Genomic DNA, 23,894 nt, shown 5'->3' with positions numbered 1-23,894 from the left:
TATTAACCGAAGAAGAGGATGTAAAATTATTTAATAATACTGCTTGGGTCATTGCCAGCTTTTATTAGTATATTATCGCCATAGCGTTTTAAATTTCCTTGTGGGTTGGTACCAATTTTTTTTTCTAGGCGGAGTGATCCTTTATTGGTGATCCTGTTTATTGCCTAGGTCGTCAACAGGGTTTTCCTTACTCATGTTGGCAGAGGTCGTCAACAGTGTCTGGGGTTCGTCATAGGATCCAGGGGTAGAGGAAACATCGTCAATATTAGTTTTTTTTGTGTGTGTGGGGCGGGGGTGGGTTGGGTGGGGAATATTTTAGAGGAAGAAATTTTCAGACTGCATGTCACCTTAAAAGAAACCTCATTAGCCTTCCATGAAATTCATTTCGCTACCAATGACACCAGTGGGAGCTGACTCCCGAATGACCACTCCATACCCTACCCCAAAGGGATGGTAGTACCACCATGATTGGCTCAAGTGTAAGTCAACCTGCTTGATAGGACTGAGAGCATTTCAGGAATACAATCATCCTCACTTTAATCATTCGAGGGCCAATTTTGGTCTTGAGATAGTTCCGCGTGCCAATAAAATGATACTGACATTCTTATGGTCCAAACACCAGGGTATTTGGTTAGACAACCACAGCTCCCACAACTGGTTTCGAAAATAATTCCAGTCCCAGCAATGGTATTCCTTCCCAGAAATCATGAAAGTGAAAGAAGGATAAGAGGTTGGATAGCAAGGTGGGAGAGAGTTGGTAAAATATGAAGGAGGTTGAAGTAATAATAAGAAAAAGAAAAAGTATGAGAGAAATTTGGTGTCGAACTGAGGGAAAATAGTCTTTGTATATCTGGTTAATGACTGTTACTATCGTTTGCATTAAGAATACTTGTTTTCCTACGAGGTAACGTGCTACACACAACCATACACGATCTGTATAAGCCCGTGGTCTTGACAGTCGCGTGTTTGTAGCCTTTGTGGAGGTTTATTCAGTAATTACAATTATCTACACTTAGGTAAGTGTTAGCCGCCGTCGTTGTGTTTATCTATATGGTTGGGATAACTGTTATAACATATAATGTTGTGCACTATAATCTATATATTATATACTTATGTATGGCAATGTTTGTAGGGATGGTAGCGGCAAACAAAGACAACTCTGTTGAGCATGTAACTCAAAGAGGGCAGATTATTGGTGAATGGCAGTGTGGTGTTCCGACACGAGATATTGCCGTCAGCATTGGAGTATCAACATGCACAGTCCAAAGGTGGATATTAAGATGGCAGGAAGAGGGGATATTGGCAAATAGACCAAGGAGAGGACGACCACGTGTAACAACACGACAACACGACGAACAAATCATTGCAGCATCCAGAGCAAACCCCAAGAAAGCAGTGGTAACCATTACGCAAGAATTGCATCTCCCGTGCACTCCACAGACAACCAGACGTCGCCTGAGGGAGCACAGGATTGGTCGTCATGTTCCGGCGGTCAAAGAAGAGCTAAAGGAATGGGACCATGACGCTCGTCTGGGTTTTGCTCTGCAACATCTCGTTGATGATTCCGATTATTGGAAAAATGTTATTTTACGTCAGTGGAGGCCACAGCAAGGCATGTTTGGCGACGCATTGGCACAAGATATGATGCTAGGAACATTCAAGAGAGAGCCAGGAGCGGCAGGGTTGGAGTTAATTACTGGGGCTGAATGTCGAGTCACGGCCCAGGGGAACTAGTAAGGGTGAATGCCAGGGAATATATATTACTTCAACAAGATGTGATGCTGTCAACAGTAAGAGCCATGGCAATCCCTGACAACGAACCCATCATCTTTGCCCATGACAATAGCCCCATACACACCACACCGCCCACATTGTGACCGAGTGGTGCAGGAGGCACCCTGAAATTCAGGTAATGGACTAGCCTGCCAAGGGCTGTGATATCAACCCCATAGAAAATCTATGGGGAATAATGAAACAAGAAATAAAAATGCGACCAGAACGGACATGCGATGCTATTGACCGATCAGTGAGAGAGGTATCGTTATCAGTGCGACGCAGACCAAACATTTGCGAACGCCTTGTAGCCGCCATGCCAACCCGCCTGAACGAGGGAATAGATGCCAGCGGTGGTTGGACCCGCTATTAACGAGGTCATTAATTTGTTATGTAGATATACGTATTCATACTCGTAAGGTGTATGAATTTGCACATTAAGTATATTTTATTTTTATTTTTACATGCAATAAAATATTCATGTAACGAATTCAAGAGAATTGTTACCAGTTACCCATGTTATTTAATTATTTTTTCATGCAATATAATAGCATCCAAATCCTGTACTAGATTAATATACCCAGTAATGTGTTCTTAGCATGGAATAATAAAATATTACCCTTGCAAAATTGATTCTTTGATGAATCATACAACCCACGATAACAAAACCTGGTGTGTAACATCTTTGTGAAAAGATTCGCATATTATTGGTAATACAGTTAATTATAGGGCAAAAATAGATGCAGCTAAGCCCAAGTTGGTAGAGTAGCCATTTATGGTTTTGTGATCCTTGGTCACATCCAAATAACATATCAAACGTTTACCATAATTCAAATAGTGGATCCAGGTTATATAAGACAGAGGGCAGAAGGACAGATGAAGAGAGAGAGAGAGAGAGAGAGAGAGAATACAGCTGCTTATAGGATAATGAAATGGAGGATATTACCGTCTGAATAATAGTAATATAAACAGTCAGTTCCAACAATATTTAAGGCTTTTTATATAGACAATATGATAATAATTGAAAACAATACGATGTGATAATATTTCATAATTATTTTCAAAAATACTTACGATAACATATTTATTAAAGCAGATGGTCTCAAATGTATCCATCAGATTAATAACTAAACAAGAATAAAAGTTCTCTCTTTCTGTCTCTGTCTCTCTCCATACACTGTATGCAATTCTTTCGTTAACGTTCTTGTACTTTATTATATCTCAACGCGCCCCCCCTACCTTCTCTCTCTCTCTCTCTCTCTTCTTTGTTCATATATATTTCATTCATTATTGCATTTCTTTGCCTGATTACCGTAATTTCGTTCCTCCTCCCATCCGACCTACTCTAACTATGCATCGGTTGTTTGAACGTGGGCCACTTTCAGGGCAAGAAGGGCATGATCACTCCAAGCCAGGCCTGGCGGGACGACACCGCTTTTGTAACTGGGTGTACATTCTAGGTAATTATGCTTCAAGAATTGACCGTGTGTATGTGACTGACATGCATAGTAATATTAAGAATTGTAAAAAATATTCCATTATCTTTAACAGACCATAATATGATATTAACTGAATTTCTGCTTAATAATCGTTGTAAAATAGGTAGAAGAATATGGAAGTTAAATGTTTCATTATTGGAGAGGGACGACTTCATCGAGAAATTTGAAAGATTATGGCATTTTTTAAAAAAATTAAAAAATAAAATACTCCAACATTATGGAATGGTGGGATACATTTGTGAAACCAAAATTAAGAGTTTTTCACAAGACTGTCTATACAAGCTATACAGGAGAAGTATGGCACTATAAAGTTTTTGCAAAATTATCTTGAATACTTATCAAGTAAAGCTCTGTTGGTTACAATAAATTTGAAGAGATGAAGGCTATAAAAGATATAATGAAATCAATAAAAGATGAAATATGTGAAGGTATAAAGATTAGGTTAAGGACAGAAGAGAGAAAAAACGGAGAGAGATTATCTGCACATTTATTAGGTAAAGAGAAACTCAGAGGGAAGCGAAATGGTATTAGGCAACCGAGGTTAGAAAGCGGTGTGACGCTCGACAACACAGAGCCGATAGTCTGTCACTAAAAGGATCACTATGAAAAACTATTCACAAAGATAAATACAGATGAACAGCTACAAGATAGTTTTCTTAATTGTATAGGGAGCACAATAACTGATGAGGACAATGAAATGTTACGTAGGAAGGTATCGGACGAAGAGGTATTAAATACGTTAAAGATGACGAATAAAGGTAGAACTCCGGGTAAAGAATGTCTTCCTCTGGAATTCTATTTAAAGACATGGAATGTAATTAAGTCAGAGTTTTCTGAAATGATTGAGTTTGCGATAGATTTAGACCTTGAATTAGGAAAAAGCCCAAAAAAGGGTATCTTGAAATTAGTACCTAAAAGTGGTGATTTATTGTGTTTAAAAAACTGGAGACCTATTTCTTTACTGAATACAGATTACAATTGCATTGCAAAAATTTTGGCTAATAGATTAAAAAGTGTTTTTCATAAAGTTATATCGCGAGAACAGTTTTGTTCGGTTAAGGGAAAATCAATAGTGAAATGTAATACTCTAATTAGGGATGTAACTTATTATGCCAGTGAAAATAATTTGGATTGTGCCCTAGTTAACCTGGATTGGAGTAAGGCTTTTGATAAAGTTAATTTGAGGTTCATGTTTAAAACACTCTCACGGATGGGGTTTAGTGAGTTGTTTATCATGAAAATTAAAATGTTATATACTGGATGCCTAAGTGCAGTTTGTGTAAATGGGACTGTTAGCGGCTTTTTTTCCTGTTGAGAGATCCATAAGGCAAGGATGTTCTATGTCAATGATAGCATATATATTGTTTCAAGAATCTCTATACAGAACAATTAAACAAAGCAATGAAATTGTGCCAGTGAACCTCCCTAATGGGTTCCAGTGTTCTGTTGTAGGTTTTGCTGATGACAGCTCTGTTTTTGTTAGCAAAGAAAGAAGTATTAAAGTAGTATTTAGTATTATAAAGCAATTTGAGCTAGCTACTGGTGCAGAACTAAATAGAGATAAGACCTGTGTCATGGGTTTAGGTAATGGAAGGACAAAAATGTATGGCCACTTGATTGGATACAATAGAAAAGTAAGTGTATGGTATTAGGCATATTGATAACCAATGATTATAACGAAATGGTAGATGAAAACTGGTATGCTTTAATCAATAAAGTTAAGGTAAAAATAAATACGCTTTCGATACTTGTCTTTATATCAAAAGGATATTCTTGTAAATTCTCTTATTTTAAGTAAAGTCTGGTACATGTGTAATGTATTTCCATTAGGGAAGAGAAAGCAAAAATTTTAGAGCAATCTGTTCTCCGGTATTTGTGGTGTGGAACTTACCAACCAATTAAAAGGGATTCCTTGTATCTGCCAAAAACAGAAGGTGGTATTGGGGTTATTAATGTTTTATAAAGCAGCAGCTATTTTAACAAGTACTTTCTTGAATAATATGTTATTTGATAGTTATGGACGAGAATTAGCCTTATATTACACATGTATTAGAATAAATTTGTTGTGGGTTGTAGAAGATTGCACTAATATGTCTTATGTTGCTACTCCCTTTTATAATATAATTATTGGTAATGTAAGGAAATGATTGAGAATGCTTAATTTTCCATACCTCAAAAGTAAGAATATTTATCAGTATTTGATGCCAACCCAAAAGCCCATTGTAATTGAGAGGTACCCATTGCATAACTGGGGTAATATATGGAGTAACCTATTATGCAAATTCGTTGACTCTCATCAAAGAAGTATTATTTATAGATTTTTGTATGAATCTTTGGCTACTAAGGAAAGACTGAAGATACTGAATATTGCTGATAATAATTTTTGCAATAAATGTATGGAAAATGATCATCATCTGCATGTTGTATATTCTTGTAAATATGTTAAAAAAATATGGAAGTGGTTCCAGAATTTGATTGAAGAGGTATGTGATATAAGATCAGTATCCAATAAAAGTATTGATGTTGGATTTCGATTATAAAGAAAAGAAGAAGAAAATACTTTTAGTATACTTATTATTGAGTACGTAAATTGTTTGTGGTATAGCAGAGAAGAGATGTTACCAAGTCAAAAAATTTCAATATTAAAATGTAAAATAAAGTACACAAAATGGGTATTATCAAATGCATATGAACTTGAAAAACATTTCACAAGTAAGTATGTGAATAATATTTGAATTCATATAATTAATGTATTTAGTATGTTATATTGTTGATATAATTATGAAAAGTTTGTATATAATTAATTGACGTTTGTGATAAAATTTTAATTAAAAAAGGAATACATCAAATCAAATCAGTCATTTGCTACAGCTATGATATTAGCTGTCACTAACTAGTTTTGGGATTCAATTAAACTTTTTTCTCCTGGAAACTTTACAGCAGTGCAAATGTTTTGGATATTAACTGGGCCGCATAATTTACACGTTCCTTTTGAGTTCTTGGCACAGTGATTTTGAACCAATTTCGGTGTTAAATTCTCTTCATTTGCCATTTCATTCAACAGTTCTTGTACAGAAGCAGATGAAATCAAATCTCCCTTTTCTGTGTGAAATCTATGTCCCATGAAATTATTTCTTATTAGCTTAATCATGTGAGGCGCATCAGAAAATGCAAATACATTCCGATCTACGCATAGATTCTTAAAAGAAACTTCTTAAAATTCACGGTCTCTAGGAAATCTCGAGAAACTTATACCTTACCCTTTGGTGCTATTCTCTCAGTTATTACAATTCAAACCAAGCCGACTGACTCGGTTCATTTAGGAAAGGCAGACAATATCACACAGAGGCAAGACAGGCGTCAGTGACGTCATATTTTGCCACCGCACACAAATTTTAGACCTATGTATCGTGTGGACTATATTTCCTTTGTTTTGTGCTTGTATTAAGGACTTCGTGGCTTGCCTTCTGGGGCTAGGAAAAAGGACAAGCACAGCTTCATTGAGTTTCATTAATAAATACAGCTAGCAAAATGCGGTGAAAATATAAAAAATACGGTGGATATGTCGGCTGCGGTAGGTCCAGCCAAATTTCTTAAGTACCTGGGCAGGCGACCAAAAGCAGTAGAATGTGACATACGTAACGAATTGTTCCACGCGATCTGTGCGTCAGCATCACGAATGAGCACCGTGCAACATTACAGGGGCCATCATAAAATGTGTTGAAATGGGCATGATTAGCTAGATAGAGAGAATGAAAGATCGTAAAGAGGAGAATAAATGATTAAAAGACAGATTAAACCAGATAGAAATATCAGCAAAAGACGACAAGGAGAGTATTGCCAAAGAGTTTCAAGGAGAGGTGTAGAGCAAAATAAGAGAAACGATGCACGAAGCATAGCGCAAACAGGTTATGGTCATTTTCAGTTTGCCAGAAACTCACGAATGAAATGACGAATTAGAACCCAAGAAAATGGAGAAACCTGCATGAAAATTTTTGCAACTGAATTAAACCCGAGAACAGGAAGTAGTAAGGCTAGATTGGAGGGAACCTGAACTAATACAAAACTCAAGACAGCAAAGGATATTGAAACATGGACCACTATCTCAAGATTAGATAATGGAAAAGAAGAATGGAATATCTTGAAAAGTACCTGGCAACTAAAGAATGCAACGACAGAAATTTATTTATAAATAAAAATATTATTATTTGTGACAGACATGGCTCCCAAAGAGATAGGGATGACTAGTTTGTAAGTGATGAAAATTTAGTTATAAAATCAAGCACCTGGGCGCTTTCAGCCGCTCAAGTTGAAGAAAGCGCACTAAGAGGGAATTGGAGCGGAGGTTAGGTAGGTGGAGCGTAAGAGCCAAAAAATAAATAAATAGAAAATAAAAAAGAAGCCTACTTCATAAAAAGGCAGAGGTTTGGATAAACGACTCTCGGAACTACTGGACCCAGTTACAGGAATAATGCTAAAGACAATTCATAGTTTGAGCTAAAGTCATAGAATGAAAATTGGTAACATTAAGATAACGATAATCAATTACATTAATATATGCAAGGTTGAGGAAGCGCAATTGATGACCACGACTCCCAAGGCAGTTTGCAGCAAATCTTCCAATTAATGGGACAGGATCCATAGGAATTTTATTACCGGAAAATGGTTTCTTAGGACCTGTTAAGCGAAGCTAATCTGATAACGTTTATGCAGTAGGCAGGTATAATTTACCCCTGGTAATCTTAATCTTGTGCCAGGGAAAACCTAACATGAGTATCTTAAGTATCTTATGTGCAAACAAAAATGAACATGTAAATAGGCCTGTGGAGCCAGCATGCTAAGGCAATGAGTCTGAAGAAGACTTCTCACTGACGTTTCTTACGAAGGTGGAAGGGGCTCTGAAAGTTGAGGCCTTCAGTGTTGTTACAGAAATGTAATTTTTAAACGTGCACATTTTGTCTTTTTTATGTAACTATTATTATTATTATTATTATTATTATTATTATTATTATTATTATTATTATTATTATTGTTTTATTTTTTATTTTTGGTCTATCACAGTCCTCCAATTCGACTGGGTGGTATTTATAGTATGGGGTTCCGGGTTGCATCCTGCCTCCTTAGGAGTCCATCACTTTTCTTACTATGTGCGTCGTTTCTATGATCACACTCTTCTCATGAGTCCTGGAGCTACTTCAACCTCTAGTTTTTCCAGAATCCTTTTCAGGGATCTTGGGATCGTGCCTATTGTTCCTAGATTATGGGTACAATTTCCACTGGCATATCCCATATCTTTCTTATTTCTATTTTCAGGTCTTGATAGTTATCCATTTTTCCCTCTCTTTCTCTTCAACTCTGGTGTCCCATGGTATTGCGACACCAATGAGTTATACTTTCTTCTTGATTTTGTCAATCAATGTCACGTCTGGTCTATTGCACGTATCACCCTATCTGTTCTGATACCATAGTCCCAGAGGATCTTTGTCTGATCATTTTCTATCACTCCTTCAGGTTGGTGCTCGTATCACTTATTACTGCAAGGTAGCTGGTGTTTCTTGCACAGGCTCCAGTGGAGGACTTTTGCTACTGAATCATGCCTCTTTTTGTACTGGTTCTGTGCAAGTGCCGGGCATTCGCTTGCTATGTGGTTTATGGTTTCATTTTTCGTATTGCACTTCCTACATATGGGAGAGATGTTATTTTCATCTATCGTTCTTTGAACATGTCTCGTTCTTAGGCCCTGATCTTGTGCCGCTGTTATCATTCCTTCAGTTTCCTTCTTGAGCTCTCCCCTCTGTAGCCATTGCCATGTGTCATCGCTGGCTAGTTCTTTAGTCTGTCTCATGTATTGTCCGTGCATTGGTTTGTTGTGCCATTCCTCTGTTCTGCTTGTCATTCTCCTGTCTCTGTATATTTGTGGGTCTTCGTCTACTTTTATCAGTCCTTCTTCCCATGCACTCTTGAGCCACTCGTCTTCACTGGTTTTCAGATATTGCCCCGGTGCTCTGTTCTCGATGTTGACGCAGTCCTCTATGCTTAGTAGTCCCCTCCCTCCTTCCTTTCGTGTTATGTATACTATGTCTGTCCGTATTTGCTCATGGGTGTAGTGCTTTGTGTAATGTCATATTTTTCCTCGTTTTCTGGTCTATGCTGCGAAGTTCTGCCTTCGTCCATTCCACTATTCCTGCGCTGTATCTAATTACTGGCACTGCCCATGTGTTTATGCCTTTTACCATATTTCCGGCGTTGAGTTTTGACTTGAGTATCGCCTTGAGTCTCTGCATAAGTAGAGAAATTACTTGTGATGAAGATAGGAACGCTCTACAAAGAGACCTTAACAAAGTATATGATTTAGCAGAGGTAAATAGGATGGTATTTAACTCTGATAAATTTGAATCAATAAATTATGGAGACAGAGAAGGAAAGCTATATGCATATAGGGGACCTAATAATGAGACAATCACAAATAAGGAAGCAGTTAAAGACCTTGGTGTGATGATGAATAGGAACATGTTATGCAATGATCAAATAGCAATTCTATTGGCAAAATGTAAAGCAAAAATGGGAATGTTGTTACGGCACTTCAAAACAAGAAAAGCTGAACACATGATTATGCTTTATAAAACATATGTTCGTAGTCCACTTGAATATTGCAATATGATATGGTACCCACACTATCAAAAGGATATTGCACAAATAGAGAGTGTACAAAGGTCCTTTACAGCTAGAATAGAAGTTAAGGACCTTGTCTACTGGGAAAGACTACAATCCTTAAAATTATATAGTCTAGAAAGGAGAAGAGAACGCTACATGATAATTCAGGCATGGAAACAGATAGAAGGAATAGCAGAAAACATCATGGAACTAAAAATATCAGAAAGAGCAAGCAGAGGTAGATTAATAGTGCCCAAAACTATACCAGGAAAAATAAGGAAAGCACACAGGACATTAATCCACTACGCACCAGCATCGATAATGCAGCGTCTATTCAATGCGTTGCCAGCTCATCTGAGGAATATATCAGGAGTGAGCGTAGATGTGTTTAAGAATAAGCTCGACAAATATCTAAACTGCATCCCAGACCATCCAAGACTGGAAGATGCAAAATATACCGGGAGATGTACTAGCAACTCTCTGGTAGACATTAGAGGTGCCTCACACTGAGGGACCTGGGGCAACCCGAACAAAATGTAAGGTCTGTAAGGTAAGGTCTGTATATTCTTTCCTGATTGTGTCCTTCATTTCTTGGTGTTTTATATCCCCTCCTTCCATTATTCCCAGGTAATTGTATTCCATCTCATCTATGTGTTTGATGTTGTTCTCATCTGGTAGCTTTATCCCTTCAGTCCTTGTTACTTTGCCCTTTTGCATGTTGACTAAGGCACATTTTTCTATTTCAAACTCCATCCTTATGTCCCCAGATACAATCCTTACAGTCTGGATTAGGGTATCTATTTCCTTGATGCTCTTACCATCCAGCTTGATGTCGTCCATGAACATCAGATGGTTAATTCTGTTGCCTCTTTTCTTGAGTTGGTACCCAGCATCCATCTTCTGCAGTACTTTTGTCATGGGAATCATGATTACTACGAAGAGTAGTGGGGATAGTGAGTCACCCTGGAAGATCCTTCTCTTGATATTAACCTCTGCTAGTCTTATTCCAGAGCTTTTAAGTATTGTATTCCAGTTGCACATTGTATTTTTGAGGAAGTTGATGGTGTTTTCCTGTGCCCCATATATTTTCAGGCATTCTATTAGCCATATGTGTGGTATCATGTCGAAGGCTTTCTTATAGTCTATCCATGCCAAGCTTAGGTTGGTTTTCCTACTCCTACTGTTCTTCATTACCATTTTGTCTATCAGGAGCTGGTCTTTTGTGCCCCTACACTTCCTCCTGCAGCCTTTCTGTTGGTGGTTATTATTATTATTATTATTATTATTATTATTATTATTATTAAAGTAACACTAATGGAATTATATAGCTGTGTTGATTTTGGTGTCATCCTTAAGAGTGAAGTTAAAATTTGTATTCGTAATCTCACTGTCCAAGTTTGTTGATAATTGTTATTGTTCTTTCACAGAAATTTGTGCTTATGGAAACTCAGCACAATGGCAAGCAGCTCACAAGGAATGATAAAGAAGATCCACACCTACCGTTACGAGGATATCGTGAAAGAGCAGGGAAGAGATGTAATGGCTATGATCTTACAAGTTATCCTTGAGGAAAGCAGTCAGAAGAGCAGTACCCAAGAGAAATTAAAAGACATTGGTATTTACAGCAAACTTGACAAAAACGTTCGCCTGAAAATAGATGCAAGTCAACCATTAGATGAACAAGATATTACTTTTCTCTTCAGCATTATCTTCACATATTTGAAAGTAAGACCTCTAGATCCCAAACTAATGGATTTGTTAAGAGAGGTAAAGTTCCAAAGAAATGAAGTTTCTCATGAGTACCATGAGCTTACTAAGTCAGAATTAGAAACTAAAGTGACTGCTTTACATCAGCTGCTAGCAGAAGCCCTAAATGAAGCAGAAAAACTTTATCCCGGTGACAGTGCTCGAAGCACAAAGTTTAACGACATGAGACTGAAAGTGGACCAGTCCATCAGTGAGATTTTAGAAACAAAAGTGCGCGAATCACTGGATCCTTCTAATCCTGAAGATTATAAGATCCAGAGAGAAGAACACAAGGATTTCTGGAGTCAAAGTGAGGCAGATATCCAATGTGAGGCAAAAGATTCGCTTTTGAAGGACTGGGGGACAAGATACCGAATCAGTTTAATGGGATGGCTGGCACAAAGCCAGCTGACAAAGCCAAGTAATATTGCTGTGTCACTTAAAATGGAAACAGAAAAGGTGTTGCACAACTTACTTCCTGTTTCTGAGGAAATAAGTTTTATTCAGAATGACATTATCGGTCTCAAAGATAAAAAAGGCAATAATCCAGAGGCTGTCCTCATATCAGGTGAGGCTGGAATGGGGAAGACCACTTTGCTCCGTCTGATTGGAGAGAAGTGGACGGAAAGACAACATGACTATTTTCCTGGTCTTGACAGCTACTTATTAGTATTTTACTTTGAATTTAGAGACAGGACCTCGAACACTTGAAGATTCCTCAAAGAAAGGCTACAACGTGTACTTACCAAGTATGACCAAGACCTTGTTAAATCTGCTGTGCTAAGTTCACGGTGCCTCTTCCTCTGTGATGGTTTTGATGAGAGGAATCGTGAATCTATGGCAGTATTTGAAGAAATGTTGAGAATAACATCCAGTAATGCTAAATTCATAGTGACAACGAGGCCCATTAATGCTTTAGAACTTGCAAAGCTAGTAAATAAACATAACAGGTTGAAATTGAGTGCAAAAATTGTAGGGATTCCAGTACCTTCAATTGTTGAGAGCATGAAATTGATGGCTGACCAAGCAGAGTGCGATGGCGATAAAAAACAAGAGATTATTAACGCATATCAGAAAATGGTTCCTCAAACGAAATACTTGATGACCGTTCCTTTGTACAATCAACTGATTACTGCTCTGATGATAGCATGTCCCGGGATCAAAGAATCCTTGACTTCAGTAACTAGACTATTTGTAGAATTAAGGAAACACGAGATGGAAATAATTGCTCAAAAGATTGGAAAAAACTGTGTGGATGATGCAATAAAGAACTTCATGTCTTTCTATAATATGATCTCTCTCATACACCATCTTCATGGTCAATATGAGCTTGCAGTTGAGGTTGTCCAAAAGTTTAAGACAAAATGTGATGAATTCAGCCTTCCTTTTGAAGACATCATGTCAACATTGTTCACAACCAAGTTCTCACAGGCATTTCTTACAGAGAAGATATTTTGCTACAAACATCGCACTGATCAAGAGTTTGGAGCTGCTTGTGCTATCTGTGCTGTGCTTGAAAATGAAGGAGGTCTTTATGAAAAAATCCATCGAGGCAATGAGAAGGAAATCATTAAGCGTTTCCTATTAAGTCTTTGCCCTGAAGAGTCTCAGAAGTCCACAATCAGCAAAGAAGACTGCAAAGGTCTCAGCAGACTTTTTACATTTGTCACTGGCCTCCTTTCTATATCGAATAAGGTCTGCAACTTCATTAAGGAGATACTGGAAATGACACTCACTGAAGAGGAGGGAGAATCTTTCATTTTAGATGACTTGCTTCAACATTTGTCGGAGTCAGGTGTAAATCCTGATGTAGTAGATGCAATATTAGAGGAGATGAAGAGGCGGAAAATTAGGAAGTGGACTTTACGTGACGGAAAAACCCTGGAATTTGCAGAATTCCTAATTCCCAAAATGAAACCTGACCATATCTCATTAGAGTTGAATGTAGATTCTTTGACAGTTCCAAATGCCAGGGCGCTTCTAAGCAAAATATATGAAGCAAGAATACCTCTATCACTAAGACAAACGGATTGGCAAACAGAATCTGAATGTGGGTTTGTTAGTGAACTTTTCTTGGAAGGAGCAACTTCTCTTGAAATATTGTGGGGTCTCCTGAGCAAGAAAGCAATATCCTTGCTTTCAGAGGATATACAAGAACTCGTTATAAGGACAACTGACTTGGACACATTAGAGCACTTCAACACCAGGCTCTCTTCCCTGAATCAACTGAGGCATCTATGTAAGACAGTTGTCCTTTTGAGCTGAACAGTAAAATGTGTACATAGCCATGCACTCCCAAATGAGGTTCACTTGAATGAGATAATTTAGGACTGAATGAAACATTGCAGCAAATTTACTAATGAGCAAAATTATTAAACATTAGTGAACCTATAGTCATACAAGTTGAGAATATTTTCTTTTTTGTCTAAAGGACTTTTCTGGTTGGTGGCATTTCCTTTTCTGTTTTGAGTTATAATAGATTGACGAGATTCCTCCTGACTTTAGCACTTCATTTTTCATTAACGCTTTCCACAGGTCTCTATGTGAAGTTCTCTGAAATACCTGACCATGGAACACTTAGCTGTCCTCTTCAGTTCAGTGGACAGTTCTTTGGTGTTTGTGTTGACCTTAATGGCTATGTTGGAGGGGACGGCACCGCAAGAAACGTTGCTGAGTTTATTAACAGTCTCTTCTCGGAAATTAGAGAAGCCTCCATGCCCAAAAGATTTTCAAAATTTCCAATGAAGCATCTTCTTCGTCTACGAAATAAACTTTCATCAAAGAGGCCTAGTCTAAACAGATCCAACTTAATCTTCATCATCGCCTCTCGGTTTTCAGGTATGCTATTCCTTTTTTTGTATGAAAGAAATTCTGCTACATTCGTTTTAGTGCAATTGTTAACCTTTTAAAAAAAAACTACTATTGCGCCTTTTGTTCTAAAGTTGTTTAACCGCCTTCTAACATGTCACTGAGTCTTTGAAGGGTCTAGGTGATATTTTCACGAAGAAAAATGACCAATATCTAGATTCCATTTTCATCTTTGATGATAGAAGAAGGTAAATAACTCGAAAAGGGCTACATTAAGATTATTTGTAAACCTGGGCCTACATTTATCACGCTTGCTATCTTACATTAAACTGCAATGTTGTGTCTTAGTCACAATAAAATTTCTTGGGCTTGTTTTGTGCTATCAGTGTCATTTAACCTAAGACTTAGGGGCACTTGTGCCATAATTGTTATAATAAGTCAAGTCATATTCTGTATCTAAGGCCTAGGCCTTTCCTTGCTTTCGTCCATTCTTTCAAAACAAACCTTAGGCCTACCTGTAAGATCATTTGCATTATACTTGAAATTTAGTCTTTTTTTGTGTCGTCCTTTGCGGCAATTACTTGAAATTCCTCAGAGAAAAGGTTGTCGCCATAGACTGTGTGTAGTTTATTTTACATTATTCCCTTTAGAGTAGTTGCAATATTATATAATATATATATATATATATAATATATATATATCCTATACCACACACATATATATATATATTATATTATATTATAATTGTATATATATATATGTAATGTTTATATATATACGTGTATATATCATATATTTATATGTAAATATATATATATATATATATATCTATATATTATATATATATATATATACATAATATCTATATCATATTCTTCTATATATATCTTATCTATATTATATATATATATTATATATATTATATATACACACACACCCACACACACACACACACACACATATAATATATATAATATAATATATATATATATATATATATCTATATATATATATACTAATATATATATATGTATATAATATATGTATGATATAAACTACACACACAGTCTACGGCGACAACGAAAGTGAAAAAATGAAGCTTTTAGATTCTAAATGAATTTAATGTAAACCTATAAAGGAGGTTGGATGATTACATCACTAGGATGGCTTTAAGAAAAACTACTTTACATTACAGTGAAACCTTCTCAACAGAATACAGATGGTAAGTGATGATTTACGGTATTGAAATGATAGGCAATAACTCGTTCCATGCATGATGGTTCCATCTCACGTTCCCCTTCATAGATAACAAACTGAATTCTTTTATTTTTCCTCAGGCAAGGACGTCGTGGAGTTCATGTCATTGCTGAAAACGCATTCAGAAACATCCATCTGCATTCATGAAACTCTCACCATTAACGAAGAGGAAAAGAAACTTATGAGTGAGATGAATCATATCAAGGGCTTCAACGAATTCATGCTCCCTGAAATCGGCAAACCATGACGGCGTACACAGTGTGAGTCATAATGAGGCTTCCTTTCGCATCCAGGATCTGCCTTAGATATTGTGATTTTACAGCGTCTCTTTGTCAACTACAGTTTTAGTATTTGTCTTCTGTTGTTTATGCTAAATATATCAGTCGTACAGAGGCTTCACATGCCGTTTGAATGTCCCCAAACACATTATTCTGATGATGTCCTATAGACAGAAGAATCAGTAATGCCCATCTATATGCACCTATGACCTATTGCAAGGTAGTGTCAATTCATGCTGCCGAGGTGCTCTGCCCAGATGCCGAATTTAGCGGTGAAAACTGCCTTCGACAGCGAAGCTCAGAGCTTAGAGGGATCCCTCTCAAAAAAGACAAAGAACATAGCAATGTAAAAAGATATTTTACAACTATATCTACATGTTATGGATATTAGTTGATTTTACAACACCCAAGTAAGATATTTGATCGTTCTTCACCCCCAACTTGAGACTGTTCAGAGTGCTAATACAGCGCACTAGGTCATCCAAAACGAGATGACTTGCAGTGATGCAAAGGAAAGTAATGGGTGCCGTTATTTTCACAATGGAACGTATGAGCATTCCAGACCCTCAATAGGTTGATCTGTTCATGATGCTAAATATGGCACTAGGTCACGAGAAGGGCTGGGAGAAAGTATCCTTAAATGAATGATATACATGAATCATACTACAATACCTTCAATTTAATACAGGTATGTGTGTATACACACATCCATTCCATATCCTTACTGAATGGTTGATTTTTCTAGATAGTTCTAAGGTACTTGGTTGGTAAAAAGGTATTATATTATATACTCGTATGTATGTATGTATGTATGTATGTATGTATGTATGTATGTTGTATGTATTAGTATGTATTTTGTATATATATATTATATATATAGATATATATATATATATATATATGTGTGTGTGTGTGTGTGTGTGTATATATTGCCGCTCAAGTTGTACAAGCATCCAGTCTCTCTGTGATCTCTTTAAGCAATTACTTTGGAATGAAATGCTAACCATTATGTCTGTAGATCTGATGTTACCAGGTTGGAGAAGCTTCTTAGGACTAAACTTATACTGAAGTGGCATGTGGAAAGACCTATTTTCCAGATTCGCCCATATATGGGGCAGTATATTGTACGTGATCCCAATGTGCATTCACTAGCACTCAAGGACTGATAGAAACTATCTATGCTGGACAGTACTACCAAAAGCGGCAACTGGGTTGCCAAGGACTACTTAGATGTGGCTATAAGAAAGCATGTATAAGCTAGTGGACGAGTTGTAAGGTTGATGTTAAGTACACAGTTGTGTGACTTTACTGGTTCTCGCATCAGAAAGAATGAATGAAGTTTTGAATCTTTGTTTTAAAGGCAAATTTATGAAGCGATATTATCATTTAAATCATCCATGTTGAGAAATAAGTTACGTTATCCTTATCTGTTATTCTCTTGTATTTGATTTATCAGCCAAAGTGATGCAGATGGTTTTATCACTTCTCATTTCAGTCAAGGTATTCCCAGCACGTTTGGGGAAATGCATTCTCCTAAGAAATTCTAATGATGAATAAACAAGTTCTTTTACACTACTATATGGAAAGTCACTGAATTTTTTAAAGTAAAATATGGTGAAGCTCCAAACAAAACTGTTAACACTGTTGAAGATACAAAATATCATAGGCCTAATCAATATCCCAAACCTAATGTTGTGAAAAAATAAGTGTACTATTTTTCCATGACTGAATTCTGCTTGGGCCCCTACGTAAAAAACTCTACGTATTCTGATTGGCGGCAAGGACGTGATGGTTCTTGTTCAACATGCATTATCCTCATAGGAGTTATTGATTCATAGTTTTTGAAGCTTGTGGAATAGTTACTTGTTTCATAATTTGTTTAGATTTTAACTCATCAAAGGGATTGTAAAATTAAAAGATAAGAAAAATGACTAGCTCTCAAGAGAACGAGCCGACTCCAGCAACTCGTAGAGAATTTGTGTGAAGCAGACGTTCAATGGTGCGCTCCAGCTAAGGCGTGATATCTTTGTTTCCACGAGGCAATTGTGAGTGATGCGCATTCGAGTAGTTTATCAGTGTGTATCCTAGCCATCGCCAGCGTAACTGTTAAAGGTAGGTTTACACCTATGCACTTTTGTGTTGCGGGCTGTTACGTTATGGGACTGTAAGAAACCACATGGAAATTGATGCAGTGGGGAGAAAAAAGGACTGTTATTGGGCGGGGTGGCGCGGACCTGTGCGGTGTGTTACGGGCATGTTACGGCGTGTTGTTGCAGTGACGTTGCGGTGTCTACCGGAGTATTATGGCGTTGGTGTGGTTTTATGGCGGTTGTTGCTATGCCAGGGGACGCACCCTTGCGGCTTTGTTTCTCCTTGTAGCAGTGTGTTGCGGGGGGCTTGCAGTGTTGTTGTGGATTGCGCCCACATCTGCACGAGACACAACGTGGAATGGTGCATGATTGTTGCACATGCACTTTGCTGCACTGTACCAGATATGAACCTTGGGTATATATAGATGCCTGCCAAGCACATCCTTCATTCTACATCCACCCAGCATGCAATATGGTCCTCAACAGCCTCTCACCCCAATAGACCCAGAGATTTTTGGTAGCTGTCTTGTGTCTCTGTGCAGTCCAGGTCATTGGCGGGTTGAGAAGACGTACTACAGTGCCACCGCCATCCGCACAATTACGCAGAAAGGAGATGGTCAAATGGCTGACGCCCATTTTGAAGAAGGACACGAAAATGCGGCTTGCACAAGAGGTGGGACTCAAGTTGGCAGTCGCTCTCCGACACCTGGCAAGTGGGAACGACCATACAAGCCTCCAATACTGCTTCTGAGTCACCAAGAGTTCCATATACCGATTTATCCCATTAGTCTGCCAAGCCATTATCGACACATACAAACCAGAAGTGATGAAGTGCCCCAAGACACCAGAAGAATGGAACGATGTAGCAAAACGATTCACCTCAATTGGTACTACTTCAATTGTGTGGGAGCCTTGGATGGGAAGCACGTCGTGATCAAGAAACCCAAAGGTGGAGGATCACTGTACTTCAATAACAAGAAGTTCCACAGCATCGTCCTCATGGCCCTCTCTGATGCAAAGTACAGGTTCTTGTTCGTCGACGTCGGTGCAGAAGGAGGTGCTGGGGTTGGAGGAACCTGGCAGAAGTGCAACCTGGCCAGGGGCATCACTAACAACCGAGCAGGACTCCCACAAGACAGAAATCTCCCCAACGATGACGAACCCATTCCCTTCCACATAGTCGCCGACGATGCCTTCGCTCTCAAGTCGTGGACGATGAAACCCTACTCCCACCAATCACAAGATCCCACCGAACAACTATACAGCTACAGATTATCTTGCGCTCGTCGTGTGGTGGAAAATGCATTCGGCCTGCTGCAGATGAGATGGCGAGTCTTCGGGACGACGTTGCAACAGGATGTACAGGTGTGCAAGAAGATAACTTTGTGTGCATGTGTCATGCACAACCTGGCACTGCAACGCTACCCTTGTGCTGGCACCGACGTCGACCATGAGGACCAACACCATAACGTCATACCAGGTACTTGGAGGCAGGAGTCGCTGAACCTCATGGAACGACTCACGGCAAGAAGGGGACCGAACTACACACGTCTAGCGAAGGCCTCAGTGGAATGGCAAGAGCGGAAGGTGTTTCCTCGAGGACGACCAGCTACTGACGACTAGAGGACCCAAAGAACTCTGTAATAAAAACATAACCCAACCAATGTACATAATTGTAAATAAATATCATGATGTATTTTTCATTGTTTTATACTCCCATACTTTTGTATTGTCCTAAGAACTAATAACAATATTAATTTAATAAAGAATATTGGAATGATGATTGGTACATATAAAAAATGATGTTGGAAAATAATTAACTGAAAGTAATAATAACATAATTCATAATAGTGAGACAAATGAGAAGCAAATGATGGACATAACAAAAATTCTTATGCGTAACAAACATGAAAAGCATAGAATGTAAAAAAATGAACATGAAAAGCATAGAATGTAAGTAAAAAAAAAACGAAAAGCACAGAATGTAAGAAAATGAACATGAAAAGCATAGAATGTAAGTAAAAAAAAAACGAAAAGCACAGAATGTAAGAAAATGAACACGAAAAGCATGGAATGTAAGAAAATGAAATTGGGACTTGGTTTATATCATAACATTTTCAACTGCAAATATCATATATTATCAACTGAGGTCAATATGTCTTTATTCTGTAACTGATTTTTCATCGTTCCCTGTTAATAACCATGTCCAGTCAATGTTAATTATTGTTTCATTATTATTTGTATGTGTTCGTGTTCATTTGTTCATGTTCTCAATATTATATTATTGTTCTTTACCTTGTATGTTATTATATCATCAATAAGCATCAATAAGGAAAATGTAAATGCAAGTCAGTATTTCAACATATTTATTACAAAAAGAAACATTATGAATGATATAACATGTACAAAATCATTTAATATTAAGAAAATAACTAAAAAGTCAATTATTATTAAAAAAATAAAATTCTATTTATTTATACATTGTTGACTATCACTCCATTGATTCGGGGTCAATGGCCTCCTTTTCACCTGGGGAGATGGTCAAGTCGTAGGTGGGGGGATCCTCTGCGGCATTAGGTTTGGGGGTCGAAATACCTGTGCCGCCTGTGTCGAGTAGACCTGCTGATGAGAGAATTGCTACTGCTGAGGCTGCTGTTGAGGGAGGGGATCATAGAAGAACACAGGTTGGGGTTGAGATGTGAACCACTGGTGTGATGATTCCCGAATCGGTTGCAGTGCAGCTGTCGAATTTCCTGGTTTTGTCTGCGTTTCTTTCTCAACTCGTGGGGGCGTCCAGTGGGAACGACCCCCACGAGCCATGGCCTCTTTCGTCGTGGCATCTTCTTCTTTGGGTCCCTCCAAACTGTGACAAAGCCAGATAACTTGCTCGAAGAAGGGCTTCTGGAATCGTCGAGGCACGTACTCCAACCGTTGGGTCAAGTATTGGACGAATACGGTGATGACACGATGGGTATTGTCCTGTGCTTGTGGCATCAGTGTGTTGATGCTGGTCATAATGTGGGTCAGTTGACTTTGCAGTCCTTCAGTGACTCAACTGTGTCGGCGGATAGCCGTCGCTCCTCTGGCAAGTTGGTTGATCTCTTCTGCTTCAGCCACCTCCTCCGCTGGATCGAAACTGCTGACAGGCCCGACATGTCAGTGGAGGAATCCTCTGCGTTGGTTCTGTGGGACGATTCAGGTGAGAACTGACCACTTGCTACTGTGGGTTCGTGGGCGATGTGACCTCCCAGGAATGCCCATCTAGTCATCACCTCCCGAAGTCGGTACGGCAAGCCTTGAAGTACTTCTGAACTTGCTGGAAAGTGCAATTGGTGAAGTTCGTTGCCAGTTCACGCCAGAGTTCCTCCTTCCTCCTCGGATTCGACCATTGCCTGTCCCGCTTGTCATACAAGGTAGGGTGTGACATGATGAATTCGACGATGATCTCCTTGTCCTCTGGCGGGAACGGGTAGTCTTGTATGTCCTTTTTGCTGGGTCGGTATCGTTTCTTCAGCTGCACAACTATACCACTCGGGCCTGCGGTGTCCTGGGTTTCCACAAGTGATAGGGTTGGCTCAACGGGCAGCTCTTCATTGTGGTCGTGGTCAGACGTCTCCTCCTGTTGTGCAGGCTGGATGTCCTGGGTGTCCTGGGTGCGGTGTGGTGCGGTGTGGCGTGGCACCGTGTGGGTTCTTGCCTCTTTTGTTGTGGCGCTGCGCTACACCGCTTATGGTTTTGTGCAACTTCATCACGGTGCCAGACGCCGCCCAGAATTTTGAAAGTTTTAAAATCCTGGCGGCGCCATACGACTTTAATAGTCCTCGACAGCCACCGCCAGCGGCGTGGCATGCTTTTGGTGCACTTTTGGTGGCTTTCGTGCGGTTTCTTGCGGTCCCAAGCTGTAACAGTCCGCAAAACATAAGTGCGTAGGTGCAAACCTACCTTAAGCGATTAATTTCTGTGAGAGTGGTGCCATTTAATATCATGATTGAATTCATTTTTTCTATGTTGTAATTATTTTTTCTTATTGTTTTAGAAGGTTCTCGTGGCCGCGTGACCACGTGATATTTTTGTGCTATCGTAAGGGAGATAAGGCCCCTTCTTTCCATTTGTATGTGTTTTTATAATCGTAGACATGAGAGTAGGATCTATATTTTTGAAAATAAAATTGTAAAATCATGGTCGTTCATAATTCAGTCACTTTTTATATAAAGATTACTTATTTTTCTATTTAATTTAGGTCGAAGATAATTCGACATCCAAGAAAGGTTTAAGTAAATTTCTCTCAATAATGAACTCATTTACTTGGAACCGAAAGATGGAAAGCATTTTTATCCGGGGATAGCCTATCCTTTTTCTATTCCAAACTCCATCCTGATATCCCCAGATACAATCCTTACAGTCTGGATTAGGGTGTCTATTTCCTTGATGCTCTTACCATCCAGCTTGATGTCGTCCATGAACGTCAGATGGTTAATTCTGTCGCCTCTTTTCTTGAGTTGGTACCCAGCATCCATCTTCTGCAGTACTTTTGTCATGGGAATCATAGTTACTACGAAGAGTAGTAGGGATAGTGAGTAGCCCTGGAAGATCCTTCTCGTGATATTAACCTCTGCTAGTCTTATTCCAGAGCTTGAGGAAGTTGATGGTGTTTACCTGTGCCCCATATATTTTCAGGCATTCTATTAGCCATGTGTGTGTTACCATGTCGAAGGCTTTCTTATAGTCTATCCATGCCATGCCTAGGTTGGTTTTCCTACTCCTACTGTTCTTCATTATCATTTTGTCTATCAGGAGCTGGTCTTTTGTGCCCCTACACTTCCTCCTGCAGCCTTTCTGTTGGTGGTTATTATTATTATTATTATTATTATTATTATTATTATTATTATTATTATTATTATTATTATTATTATTATTATTATTATTATTATTATTAAAGTAACACTAATGGAATTATATAGCTGTGTTGATTTTGGTGTCATCCTTAAGAGTGAAGTTAAAATTTGTATTCGTAATCTTACTGTCCAAGTTTGTAGATAATTGTTATTGTTCTTTCACAGAAATTTGTGCTTATGGAAACTCAGCACAATGGCAAGAAGCTCACAAGGAATGATATAGAAGATCCACACCTACCGTTACGACGATATCGTGAAAGAGCAGGGAAGAGATGTAATGGCCATGATCTTACAAGTTATCCTTGAGGAAAGCAGTCAGAAGAGCAGTACCTAAGAGAAATTAAAAGACATTGGTATTTACAGCAAACTTGACAAAAACGTTCGCCTGAAAATAGATGCAAGTCAACTATTAGATGAACAAGATATTACTTTTCTCTTCAGCATTATCTTCAAATATTTGAAAGTAAGACCTCTAGATCCCAAACTAATGGATTTGTTAAGAGAGGTAAAGTTCCAAAGAAATGAAGTTTCTCATGAGTACCATGAACTAAGTCAGAATTAGAAACTAAAGTGGCTGCTTTACATCAGCTTCTAGCAGAAGCCGTAAATGAAGCAGAAAAACTTTATCCTGGTGATAGTGCTCGAAGCACAGAGTTTAACGACATGAGACTGAAAATGGACCAGTCCATCAGTGAGATCTTAGAAACAAAAGTGCGCGAATCACTGGATCCTTCTAATCCTGAAGATTATAAGATCCAGAGAGAAGAGCACAAGGATTTCTGGAGTCAAAGTGAGGCAGATATCCAATGTGAGGCAAAAGATTCGCTTTTGAAGGACTGGTGGACAAGATACCGAATCAGTTTAATGGGATGGCTGGCACAAAGCCAGCTGACA

The 23,894-nt window shown here is 38.4% G+C and overlaps 2 protein-coding genes across 5 annotated transcripts in view; both read left to right on the top strand.

Moving 5' to 3' along the window:
• LOC135218946 (uncharacterized) overlaps positions 1-12,383 on the top strand; it is a 35,134-nt gene extending 22,751 nt beyond the window's left edge. Inside the window, exon 2 of the mRNA XM_064255385.1 lies at positions 11,354-12,383. Coding sequence (XP_064111455.1) covers positions 11,354-12,383 — 1,030 coding nt within the window. The remainder of the gene's footprint in view (positions 1-11,353) is intronic.
• Positions 12,384-12,392: 9 nt separating this feature from the next.
• Positions 12,393-23,894, top strand: part of LOC135219660 (uncharacterized) — a 16,123-nt gene continuing 4,621 nt past the window's right edge. The window contains exons 1-4 of one of the 4 annotated variants that reach the window (XM_064256606.1): positions 12,393-13,911; positions 14,208-14,510; positions 15,818-15,997; positions 23,166-23,894. The exon at positions 23,166-23,894 is cut by the window's right edge and continues 166 nt beyond it. In XM_064256606.1, coding sequence (XP_064112676.1) covers positions 12,510-13,911; positions 14,208-14,510; positions 15,818-15,984 — 1,872 coding nt within the window. In that variant the 5' untranslated portion in view covers positions 12,393-12,509 and the 3' untranslated portion in view covers positions 15,985-15,997; positions 23,166-23,894. Of the gene's footprint in view, positions 13,912-14,207; positions 14,511-15,817; positions 16,137-23,165 lie in introns of those variants that run through there. The other 3 variants (XM_064256607.1, XM_064256605.1, XM_064256604.1) reach the window with 3 other exon arrangements.

The sequence above is a fragment of the Macrobrachium nipponense genome, chromosome 1 (genome assembly GCF_015104395.2).
Source record: "Macrobrachium nipponense isolate FS-2020 chromosome 1, ASM1510439v2, whole genome shotgun sequence".
In the NCBI taxonomy this organism is placed as follows: Eukaryota; Metazoa; Arthropoda; class Malacostraca; order Decapoda; family Palaemonidae; genus Macrobrachium; species Macrobrachium nipponense.
This window is presented reverse-complemented; position numbering and strand designations above follow the sequence as displayed.